At 41.6% G+C, this 10,840-nt stretch overlaps 3 protein-coding genes across 3 annotated transcripts in view; 2 read left to right on the top strand and 1 right to left on the bottom strand.

The window, feature by feature from the left end:
* The window catches only part of LOC126402695 (N-alpha-acetyltransferase 80), a 7,330-nt gene extending 5,920 nt beyond the window's left edge, over positions 1-1,410 (top strand). The window contains 1 exon segment of the mRNA XM_050064870.1: positions 1-1,410. This exon segment is cut by the window's left edge and continues 6 nt beyond it. Within this exon segment, the coding sequence (XP_049920827.1) occupies positions 1-90 (90 nt within the window). The 3' untranslated portion in view covers positions 91-1,410.
* Positions 1-5,217, top strand: part of hyal3 (hyaluronidase 3) — a 9,085-nt gene extending 3,868 nt beyond the window's left edge. The window contains exons 2-7 of the mRNA XM_050064864.1: positions 1,946-2,248; positions 2,678-3,113; positions 3,316-3,463; positions 4,220-4,346; positions 4,431-4,520; positions 4,601-5,217. Coding sequence (XP_049920821.1) covers positions 1,973-2,248; positions 2,678-3,113; positions 3,316-3,463; positions 4,220-4,346; positions 4,431-4,520; positions 4,601-4,864 — 1,341 coding nt within the window. The 5' untranslated portion in view covers positions 1,946-1,972 and the 3' untranslated portion in view covers positions 4,865-5,217. The remainder of the gene's footprint in view (positions 1-1,945; positions 2,249-2,677; positions 3,114-3,315; positions 3,464-4,219; positions 4,347-4,430; positions 4,521-4,600) is intronic.
* A 208-nt stretch (positions 5,218-5,425) lies between these two features.
* si:dkey-20d21.12 (uncharacterized protein LOC556245 homolog) lies at positions 5,426-8,653 on the bottom strand. The gene is made up of 4 exons (XM_050064872.1): positions 8,328-8,653; positions 7,498-7,969; positions 7,210-7,428; positions 5,426-6,968 (listed from the first exon to the last, which is right to left on the bottom strand). Exons 2-4 carry the CDS (start codon positions 7,631-7,633, stop codon positions 6,832-6,834), a joined length of 492 nt encoding a protein of 163 aa, XP_049920829.1. The 5' UTR covers positions 7,634-7,969; positions 8,328-8,653; the 3' UTR covers positions 5,426-6,831.
* Between the last annotated feature and the right edge of the window lie 2,187 nt (positions 8,654-10,840).

Below are 10,840 nucleotides of genomic sequence, written 5' to 3'. Positions count from 1 at the left end.
GCAGGGCAGATTGTAGTTCAGACTCTGACTGAAACGCCCTACAGAGACGCCAGAGGAGTTTCCATCTATTGGATGCACAAAGACATTTGACGAACACACAATCAAATACACTTGGGAGCTCATTCGCCCACATTACTGCACACGTACATGTTCATATGTGCACACATCAAATGACAGAAACACACACCATCAGTGGTTTCTCAGACACACAGAAAAGAAGCGATGGAGGAAGAACAGAGTGTGGAAAACTTCAGAGAGAAACAGAAATGTTTTAGTAAACCAAAGACATGCAGAAACACATTTATTCACTGACACAATGTCACTGTCAAGCTCAGCCTGTAAACGCCTGTATCTTGGGGCTGAAACACAAAGCCGAAAACAATCACGACACAAATACAGAAGCAAACACATATTTTTAAAAAAGCACCAGGAACAAATGTTTTTAATTTTCATCATACTTGTGGGACATTTTTTAAGTGAAGAGGATGGAGTAGCAGGTTGGCGGCCATGTGGATACACTCAACCTTTGTTTTCACTTCCAAATAACTAGTTTAACCTTTTCACCACAAATGACACAAAACTGCACATTAATCTGAACTGATTGTGTTTGCAGTGGAAACACTGTATCTCTGTGTATCTGCAGTGAAGCAGTGAATCAAATAGAAATGGCCAACAATATGAAAATAAGAAAACAGGGTCTAAAACAAGTGGAATCTGTCTTACATACTTCAGAAAATTGTTGTTAAATTCCTCCTCAATTTAAAAATATGTTCTGCTCATTGTTATTTGACTTCGATGTTTGATCTGTATTCTGCAGAGTTTAACTCTAGAAAACTGTTTTCATATTCATCTGCTGAAGAGGGAAAGTTTGTCTGTGCTCACCTTAACTGTCAGTTTAAGTTGTTCACATGAAATTAATTTGTGACATCACAGTTGGCCTTTCGCTAAGCCCCGCCCCTTTGTGATGGTCTGACAAGCTGTCTGAGTAACGTGTAGCCCACACTGCAACTAACTGCACTCCCTGAAGAAATATTATAAATAAAATGAAAGAGTGATTCCAGAGAGAAGCAGACAGAGGGGTCTACAGTCTGTGTTTGAAGGATATATCCAGGATGTCAAACTGACTCAGCAGCAACAACAGGTTAAAAAGACAAAGATAGTTAGAAGCTAAAGCCGAAATATAGGCTACAGATCACAGTGTAAAAGTCAACCACCACATCACTGCTGAATATAAAGGGAGACTTTGCTGATATTTTTTATTTTTGGTTCATTATGATTGGCCAGTCTGTGTCTGGAGGCGGGACTTAGCGAAGGGTCAATTAGTGATATTGAAACTTGAAGCCCTTGAAGTAGGAGACATCTCATATCCAGCAGTAACACCTTTGAAATAAAAAAAAAAAAATACATTTTCATAAATTCTTGATTTTTCAATAAGGGAAAGAGGAGATAAAATTTTAAGATGTAATTTTTACCTACTTGACTGAACTCTTTTGTCTGGAGGGAATCTTTTTAAAGAGGTGAGATTGTCAACTATGGAAGCTTAGAAATACTTTGGCTCATCCAAACAACCCAACCAACTACATCACTGTTGTCCTTAGGGCAGCTCTGCTCCTGAGAAATATGCCCCAAATCAAGTGTAAATCTGCTGCTATGAAATTATGTGACAGTGAAAAGTTGAATTTGAGGTTTGTGCCTTGTTGAACTGCCAGAGAACTGAAGCCTTATTAACGTTTTGAAGACTTGATTATTTTGATGAAACTGATGCGTCTTTTAAAAACTCTTTTCAATTGTGAAAAATTCTGGAAATAAATTGCATTTATCAACAGATTCTTTTGTCTTTATTTTTTCCATGTTATTATATGTCAGAGTTGTCAGCTGATACTCATTAAGAAGTCTGTCCCAATGCAGAAGAGTTCCTCATCAATAAATTTCTCTCCTCTGTCAGGAAGGACACGTCAGTGGGCGAGCAGCCATGGTGCTGTTTCACCTCCCTCTCCCCTTCCTCCTCCTCCTCCTCTTCCTCTCTCCCCTTGCCTGCACCTGTCAGTCACCAACCTCCACACATGGAGTTGTCCTCCCTGACGCCCCCCTGCCTGCTGTGGCTGCAGCAGGTCCGATCCTGCAGGACCGGCCCTTCGTTGTGGTGTGGAACATGCCCACCAAACAGTGTCACAGACGCTACAACATCCACCTGGACCTGGGCAACTTTGATATTGTGGAGAACCGGCAGCAGCGCTTCCAGGGACAGGTGACTGATCCCAGACACCAGACATTGGGTTGTGTTAGCCTGAATTAGATGGTAAATCTTACTATAGATACGTTTGGTGGGCCAAAAGGAAGTCACAATTGTGCTGCCGAGTTATGTCCTCCTGGGAGGATGTAAAGGACTTACATATTTCTGTAGCAATGCATATATTTTGTACATATCAGCCTATTTGGTTTTTACGCCAAGAACGTAACTACTTTTCATCATTTTCCCATTGCTGTATTTATTGGGAAACAGAAATAGCTTGGCTGTGTATCCCCTGTGTAATCCTGTTTCCCGGGATTAAACCCTAGTGAGGGTGCTGAGACTGAAACAGACAGTAAATGTGCCATAAACCAAAACAACAAGCTAAAGGAAGCTAAAAAAAATCCTTGTAGAGCTGGTCATAATTTTCTTTTTTTCTTTTTCCAGAAAATGACCATCTTCTACCGTGACCGCCTGGGGCAATACCCATACCTCTCCCGAGACGGCACGCAGGTAAACGGAGGGATACCGCAGCTCAGCGACCTCTCGGCTCACCTTTCCCTTGCACTGACGCAGATTTCCAACTTGCTGAAGCCAGACTTCAGCGGTTCAGCCGTCATCGACTGGGAAGAGTGGCAGCCATTGTGGGAGAGAAACTTTGGAGCCAGGATGAAGTACCGGAGGCAGTCCAAGCGGCTGGTGAGACAGGAGAGACCGGATTTGTCAGAGAAGGCCATAACGCTGTTGGCAAGGCAAAAGTTTGAGGAGTGTGCTCGGAGGTTCATGGAGGAGACGCTGCGGTTGGCAGTTGGGACTCGCCCCGAGGGACTCTGGGGGTTTTATGGTTTTCCTGCCTGCTTTAATAAGCACAAGAGGAAGACAGGTAGGACAATCACTGACTGTGTGTTGAGCAGTTTGGTTGACCGGTTGTGACCACCATTAGATCTACATAAAGTGATGATCTCTTTTAAGTTTTGACCATGAGATATTTATACAAGTTATAGAATTGGTTTACCATTCCTGAACATAAAGCTAAAGTCTTCTGTCATGACTCGTGTCTTCTCTTGTTTCACATGTGTGATCAGATAAAAGCTACATGGGACGCTGCCACAGGGGAACCAAGAAGCAAAATGACCAGCTGTCCTGGCTCTGGCGTCAGTCCACTGCCCTCTATCCCAGCGTCTACCTGCCTCGGCGGCTGGCAGGATCCCCAGATGCAGCTCTGATGGTCAGGTACAGAGAACTGAGAAACATGAAGAAATGTTCATCCAAATCAAACTATAAAACAGCCCACCAAACCTGTACGAAACCGTTATTTATCTGTTATGCATCTACAGTGAAACTTACTGCTTTGCACACAGGACATTAAAGGGGACCTATTATGTAATTTTCACGGTCATACTTGTGTTTCGGGCTCCTACTACAACATGTTTACATGCTCCACACTTAATGTTCCTCATACTGTCTGTGCTGGAACACCTGTATTCACCCTCTGTCTGAAACGCTTCGTTTTAGCGCCTGTCTCTTTAAGAACCCGTCCCGAAACACTCTTCTCTCATTGGTCAGCATTTGCAGGTCTACTGTCTCCTTATCTTTGCACCTTCATTGCAGTCGGGGAATGAGTGTAAAGGCACAGACACACCAAACCGACATCAAAGAACTAGTGCCGACAAAGGCCAACTGTTGCGTCGCCTCACATTGCCTGTGTCTCCACCAAAAAGTTGCACCTCTACACACTGTGAACACCACAGCCAACGACCCACCAGTGTATGTTCTGTGTCTGCATGAGAGGAAGTAACTCCGTAGAACAGCCGGCGGTGGTAGTCTGCATTCATCATTCATAAAGGGAAACCAGAAGACCAACATGACTGACTCAGGATGCTAGTTAGCCAGTTAGCATATGAACATGTGACATTGTAACAATAAGGTAAAATCATGATAGGCCCACTTTAAAGGAGCTATTGATGATGGACGTTCTTCTTCACTCAGACACAGACTGCTGGAGGCCTTGAGGGTGGCGTCAGTTTGGCGCTATGGCAACTACACCAACCATGCCACACCAGTCCTTCCCTACGCCAGGCTAGCATTCACACACACTCTCACTTTTCTTAATAAGGTAGGTTATGTTGAACCTCATAAATAAATACACATAAACTCTCATGCAAACACACACCAATATCAAATGTTTGTGTGTGTGCAGACGGACCTGGTGCACACACTGGGGGAGAGTGCGGCACTGGGAGCTGCTGGAGTGGTGCTGTGGGGTGAAATGAAATTTGCCAAATCCAAGGTATGTAATGTTTGTGAGGAAGTAATTTATGTGTGTGTGTGTGTTTGTGTATAACCCTCTCCCCTTCTCCCACTCTCCAGCATCAGTGCATCCTTCTCAGAGACTACATACGCACTGTCTTGGGTCCCCTCGTCCAGTCGCTGAGGTCTGACACAATGCGCTGCAGCCTCCAACTTTGCCACGGCAAAGGACGCTGCGCCAGGCGAATCCCCAACTCTGGATACCTGTTCTCCTCAGTTCCAGCCATGACCTCCAACCCCACCGAAAGCAAACCTTTTCACGACCACTTCATGTGTCAGTGTTACCCGGGCTGGACCGGCCAGCAGTGTCAAGAAGAAGAATGATGAAAACAGACAGGGGAGCATGTAACCCAAACTCTTCTGTCAAGTTGCCATCGCCAATTAAAGTATTAAAATTCACAACACAGAAATATGTATGAAAATCAGTTATTCATTTATAATTCCTTCAAAGTGAAGGAATCACTATTTATGAATGTATTACTCTTACATTCTCAGTTAGCAACTCATTTTTGTTTTCATAATTTTTCTCTTTACTTTTTGTTGGTGGAAGAAATAACAAAGATATGAGAATCTTGTTCTAACGACACTGCCGCGATCTTTTTGCAGCAGCAAACAACTACATGTAATGGCTGAGCCTGAGGATAGTAACTCACCTTAAACCGGTTCCTTTTAAAAGATTTGAGTTTATGAACTGTTATGTAACTGGTAATAATATGCTGAAAGTGGTGGTTGAAGCCAAAGAAAAAGTTCATGCAACCCCAGCCCACAATTTTTTATCATTTAACAATAATTGAGGAAGCAATTATTAAAAAATTATCCATGTTTCAGTGAAATAAAGGTCACCATGATAGCATCAGCAAACTCTTGTTTGTTTATTTCTCCTTCCTAAATCATATTCATTCCACAAGTAAACACATGCATGATTGGAAAACAGTATTGTCTTTGAAGCTGCATTTAGTGATTAGTATTTGAAATCAAAGTCAGTTGAACTTTTTGTCAGTCCATATTTTTACTGTGTTGTTCATCGTGTTATTTTTCAGGGATACACAATGTCTGAATGTCGGCACAAACTAGAAACAGCTGGGAGATTTTTAACCCTTTAACATCCTGCTTAACTGTTTGGTCACTATGTCTTATGGAAATTTTGTTGAACATAACTCAACCTGAACTTTACCATTGGTTTAGTTGTGTTATGCTAATAAAGTCCACTAGATGTCGCTGTGTCTTTAAAAAGTATGCCTTTTCAGTTCTCCTCCTACAAGAAGTCAGTAAATAAAAAGTCCCTCCAGACGTGAGAGCTCTGAGTGGTGGAATTTTCAAAGGTAAGTGTGTTTCTTCAACAAGTTATAATTTAAGAGGACTTACTGAAGAGATTTAAGTAACTTTATACAAGGGTTTTAACAAGGTTCTTTTTTTTTGTTTTTTTTTAAGATGCTTGTCCCTTCATAGTAAAGGTAGAGATGCTAATATAATACATTTACAATTTTTATCAAATAAAAAGGATACATTTTTACTTGTGGTAACAGCAGGAATTTACCATTATTCCATTATATATTTGATGAAAAAATATATATATATCAATAGAATTTTTCAGCATTTTTCACATATTTTCAATTACTATAATGGTAAATACCTAGATTTTTTCTTTCTGTTTTACTACTACCACGAAGGGCCATCTAAACTCTTTAGTAGAGGCCTATATTTTTTTTAAAAATAAATCAGTGGGGTCTGTTTTTTTTAAATGAAACATTGATTTTTGTTAGTATTGTCCCATGGAAATAAAAAGGATTCTTTTTTTCATTGCTATTTTCTTAGTGAAGACATTAAAGGGTTTAAGACAGTGTATCATTGACATAGACTTTGTGTCACAAAAATAACAATTATTTTTGAGCAATAATGCTGAATCATCAAATACATTAAATGTGTGTTATACAATGTAATGTTATGATATACATATACTACCTCCATTCATTTAATCCAACCACTTATACAGCTTCAATGACAGCATCATCACAGAACAAAAATTATTTGGGTTCATTCAAAAGTGCTTTTCATACAGTTAGCAGAGCAGGTGAGAGAGGAAATGTTTCCAGAAACCTCCCGTCTCCACACTACATCTATAGTTCCATCAGTTACATGTAATCATGAACACAGACACATTTAGGGAGCATTTTAACAAGTGTTTCCCCCTAAAGGAAAAATCCAGCGTAAAACACAGTTTTACTCTCATGTCCAGTGTATGTGTGTGTGTGTGTGTGTGTGTGTGTATTCATGTTTGGTTTCTGTGCATATTATGTCCCTCCTCTCAGGGCTGTCAGGTTGTGTCTCAGGGACTGCAATTCTTGGATCAACAGTGACAGCTCTCTGGCTGCAGCCTCTTTCTCCTTTAGTGCCTCAGTCAGCATCCGGACTGCGCCGCCCTGCTGGACTGGAGGAGGAACAGACACAGAAGCACACTGTCAGATTGTCTATCTAGGGTTTGAGCAAATTTCAGTCAGATTCATGGACATGTTTAAAAAAGATAGTGACTACATGACACAGTATGAAGTAGAAATTAAGTTAAGAAATTGCAAATATCATGACGATGGAAGTGTGCTTCAGAGCTCCAGAAAATACAACATATCCAAGAAATATCAGTGGAAACTAATAACAAAAATATGATATCTCACCCAAAAAGTAGAAGATGAGTAACACTGTTAGCAGAAGCAGGGTGATAATAGCACAGCCCATGGCATAGGCACGCGATGAACTGGGTGTCAACATGTCCTGTAGACGACTCTGCCATTTGCCGCTGACTGGATGGCCTCTTTGATTGACAGCTGTCATGTCACTTGTGTAGAGATTCCCATTGGAGGAGGGGGAGTATGCAGGACGAGGAGGCCTCATCACTGAAATCATAGAGAGGGGAGTCAATAACTGTGTCAGCTGGGTTGAAGTGTTTGTGTGTGTGTGAGTACCTTTGTGGCTGTGTTCCGGGTGTGTTCGGTGGAGATCGTTGATAGAGTCCACAGAGTGGAGCTCCACCTCAGAGAGATCTCTTTCGCTGACCCTGTAGAACTGAGGGGTGGTCTGGGAGGACGGAGGCCTCGACATCTCGCCTCCTCTTGACGGATGGACAGATGGTGTGAATATATCTCAGTGAATATATCTGGAAGCTAACTAATCTTTAAAGCTGTGTCATGCAGCTCTCCACAGTATCAGCTCCCAAAGGCCATGAGAGGCGACTTCTTAAAAAACTTTGAAGCTGGAATGTCAGCTACAAATATTTACATTATTTTATGTACTAGTTGCTTGCTTGGCAGGAGACACCACGGCAGCTGCTAGAGCTAGTAAATGGAATAGTTTGTGCTGTTTAGATATAGTTCATTTAATCTAAATCTCAAATATCACATTGGTAATTAACAGAGATGAGGATTTGATGGGTTGGTTCTGAAAGTGGAAAAGAGAGGAGGGAAGTTATTGGAAGATATTCTGTAGATGAAATAAAATGAGAGCAGTAGGTCGGTGTGTAAGGATGTGTCAAACAAACAGGTCATGTGAAAGCTGATTTATCAGAGCTATTAATAGAGCTGGCTGTCAATCCCATAACGGCACAATGTTGCTGGAATTTGAATCAAAGAGCAAAAGACAGGAGCGGCTTCTGTCTATTGACTAACTGAGTGACTGTATGGATGATTAACTACCTGACTACCTGATTTACAGGCTACCTGACGCTGTGTTGCCAAACCTGATCTGTTTTATTGGATAGAATAGGTCTGAAGAATACTTCTCATCTCCTCCCACTTACCGTGTGTCACCACAAACAAAAGCTGCATTGGGTTTTATGTGCATCTGCTTGTTTGCTCTTGTCAATCTGTCGCTCTTCTCGTGCACCCAGTCTCCTCACAGTCTGACACCCATTACCAAACATGTGCCTGCACCCACAGGAGCAGCGATGTGATACAGTAGATATCCACACAGGTTATCCAGGAGCCTCACAGTGACCAAAGTAATCCAAACTCAAAAGAAGTGTGTCCAGTAAAATCCTCGATGTATGAAACCAAAAGGGAACCTCCGGGTTTTTCCTCATGAACGTATTTGTGTCACTGAGCAACTGTAGAACGCCCCAGTGCCACCCCCCTCCTGTTAAGTATGTTTGTGTGTGTCCATGTTCTGATTTAGCCCAACCTAGCTGCCCACACCCAGCCCTGCAGGCCCTCCTGGCTTAAAATAGCAGCAGAGACATGGGGGTATTATTAGTTTCTCTGACCAAGGGATGACTCAATGATCTGGGTGGAGGGCATGATGGGGTACATAGGGATAAACACACACATAAATACTCACATAGACAAATATCATTGGGTACACAGTCAGGTGGGCGCTTTTTCTGACCAACAACAACTCATTATGTTTTCAGGAAATTAAAATCTGCTCTGTCCTCTGTATAAAAGACAGATGAGATTATATGTCTTGATTTCAAACCTCTATTTAAGACTCAGGAAACCAATCAATCAAGATCAGAATAAGGCGTTTAAACAGCCATAAGAGTGGCAGAGGTACCAAGTTTAAGGGCTTTTGCAGATTATTCCATGTATAAGGTGCACTGTAAGAGAATGACGTTTTCCTGGTTCACTTCTGATTACCAGTTAGCAAGTACCAAAATTATGTGAAGTCAGGGTTAAAAGGGATGAAATATAGGGTGGAAGCATCTGCATCAAAGATTTATAAATGAACAAATACCAATGCTGTTCCCGCCTCACAGCCAAATGTGGCCAGCTGACCTTTCGGTAAAGGCGGCAGTTATGGGTGCTGTAAGAATCAGCTGTTATAAACCTTAGAGCTGAGTGGTAGACAATATCCAGTGATTTCAGGAGATAGTGAGGCAGCAGCTTTTTCGTATATAACATGCCCATAATCCAAAACAGACAAAAATACATATTCAACGAGTCTTTTTCTGTGTACAAAAGGAAAACAGCTCTTATTTCTGTACAGAAAGCCAAATATTGTCCTCAATTTAACCATTAGAATTTCTAAAAAAGATTGTCGTTCAGCAGATACCAAGGTATTTCTACTGTTCGACTGTCTCTATGGATATGCCATTTGCAGAATGAAAAAAATACACAATTTTTGTGTAACTCACCCGTTTACATTTTTTTCTTTGTTTAAATATCCTCCTGAGACCCTGTGTCCTCATATGAGGACATCACATTTTGGATTTACTTGGCCTTATACTTCATTCTACTTCACTTAGACCTGTTGTCCTCATTGGTGGACACTTTTTGTGCCATCTAGTGGTAGGAAGAGCACAATACACTTATCCGTGTAAAAGCAACATCTCTGCCAAGTCAGCCTGCAGCCGATCCCGACACAAAAGTGGACAAGGTCCAAGACCAGATTACATGTTATGGCTGAAACATGTTTATGAATGAATGCAAATGTTTGTAGTTTGATATGGCAACAAATTTGACCAATTTTAGCAACAGTAACAAGCTAAGACACTGGCAATTAGGAAGTACTTGTTAAAGGACATTGGGACCTAAGTACCACTGACAATGTTTAGTTTTTATACTTATCAGGTCCCACTGATCCCAAATAGCTGGGAGAAATTAAAAATGCATACCAAACAAAAGGTTGGGTCTCAGGAGGATATGGTTACCTCTAGCTCCAAAAAAACAACAACAAGATGGCGACGGCCAAAATGCTGAACTCAAGGCTTCAAAACGGAAGTTTACNAAATTAAAAATGCATACCAAACAAAAGGTTGGGTCTCAGGAGGATATGGTTACCTCTAGCTCCAAAAAAAACAAAAACAAGATGGCGACGGCCAAAATGCTGAACTCAAGGCTTCAAAACGGAAGTTTACAAACCAGTGGGCGATGTCACAGTGGCTACGTCCATTATTTTCATACAGTCTGTGGACTTTTTAGAAACCTCTTAGCAACTTTTTCTAAAGTTTCTAAGTGACCTGTACATGCTGCTCAGATTAATCACAGTCCATGGCTCCTCTCTTCCACTCTCTCCACTTGCATTGTGCACAGGCAGTCAGTATCGTTAGGTGTGAGGGACAGGCTGCAGAAGTGGGAGTTAAGTTGTAGTGAGTTTCTATGGTTAACTTGCACTGATACTCTCCCTCTCTGGATTGTAAGCATAAGAAAACTGTAGTTTAACTGTTGGAGCTAGTGCTTGGAAAAGCAACACATTCTCACTCCGACCTCATCACATATCAATGTTTGGTCATGAACTTTCCCCACGTCCACATACGACATGCAAGGTACCCTGGGTGCGTTTGTTGTTGATGTTCTGGGAGGCTGCGTCAAGTTC

Source organism: Epinephelus moara, chromosome 16 (assembly GCF_006386435.1).
Source record: "Epinephelus moara isolate mb chromosome 16, YSFRI_EMoa_1.0, whole genome shotgun sequence".
Lineage (NCBI taxonomy): Eukaryota > Metazoa > Chordata > Actinopteri > Perciformes > Serranidae > Epinephelus > Epinephelus moara.
This window is presented reverse-complemented; position numbering and strand designations above follow the sequence as displayed.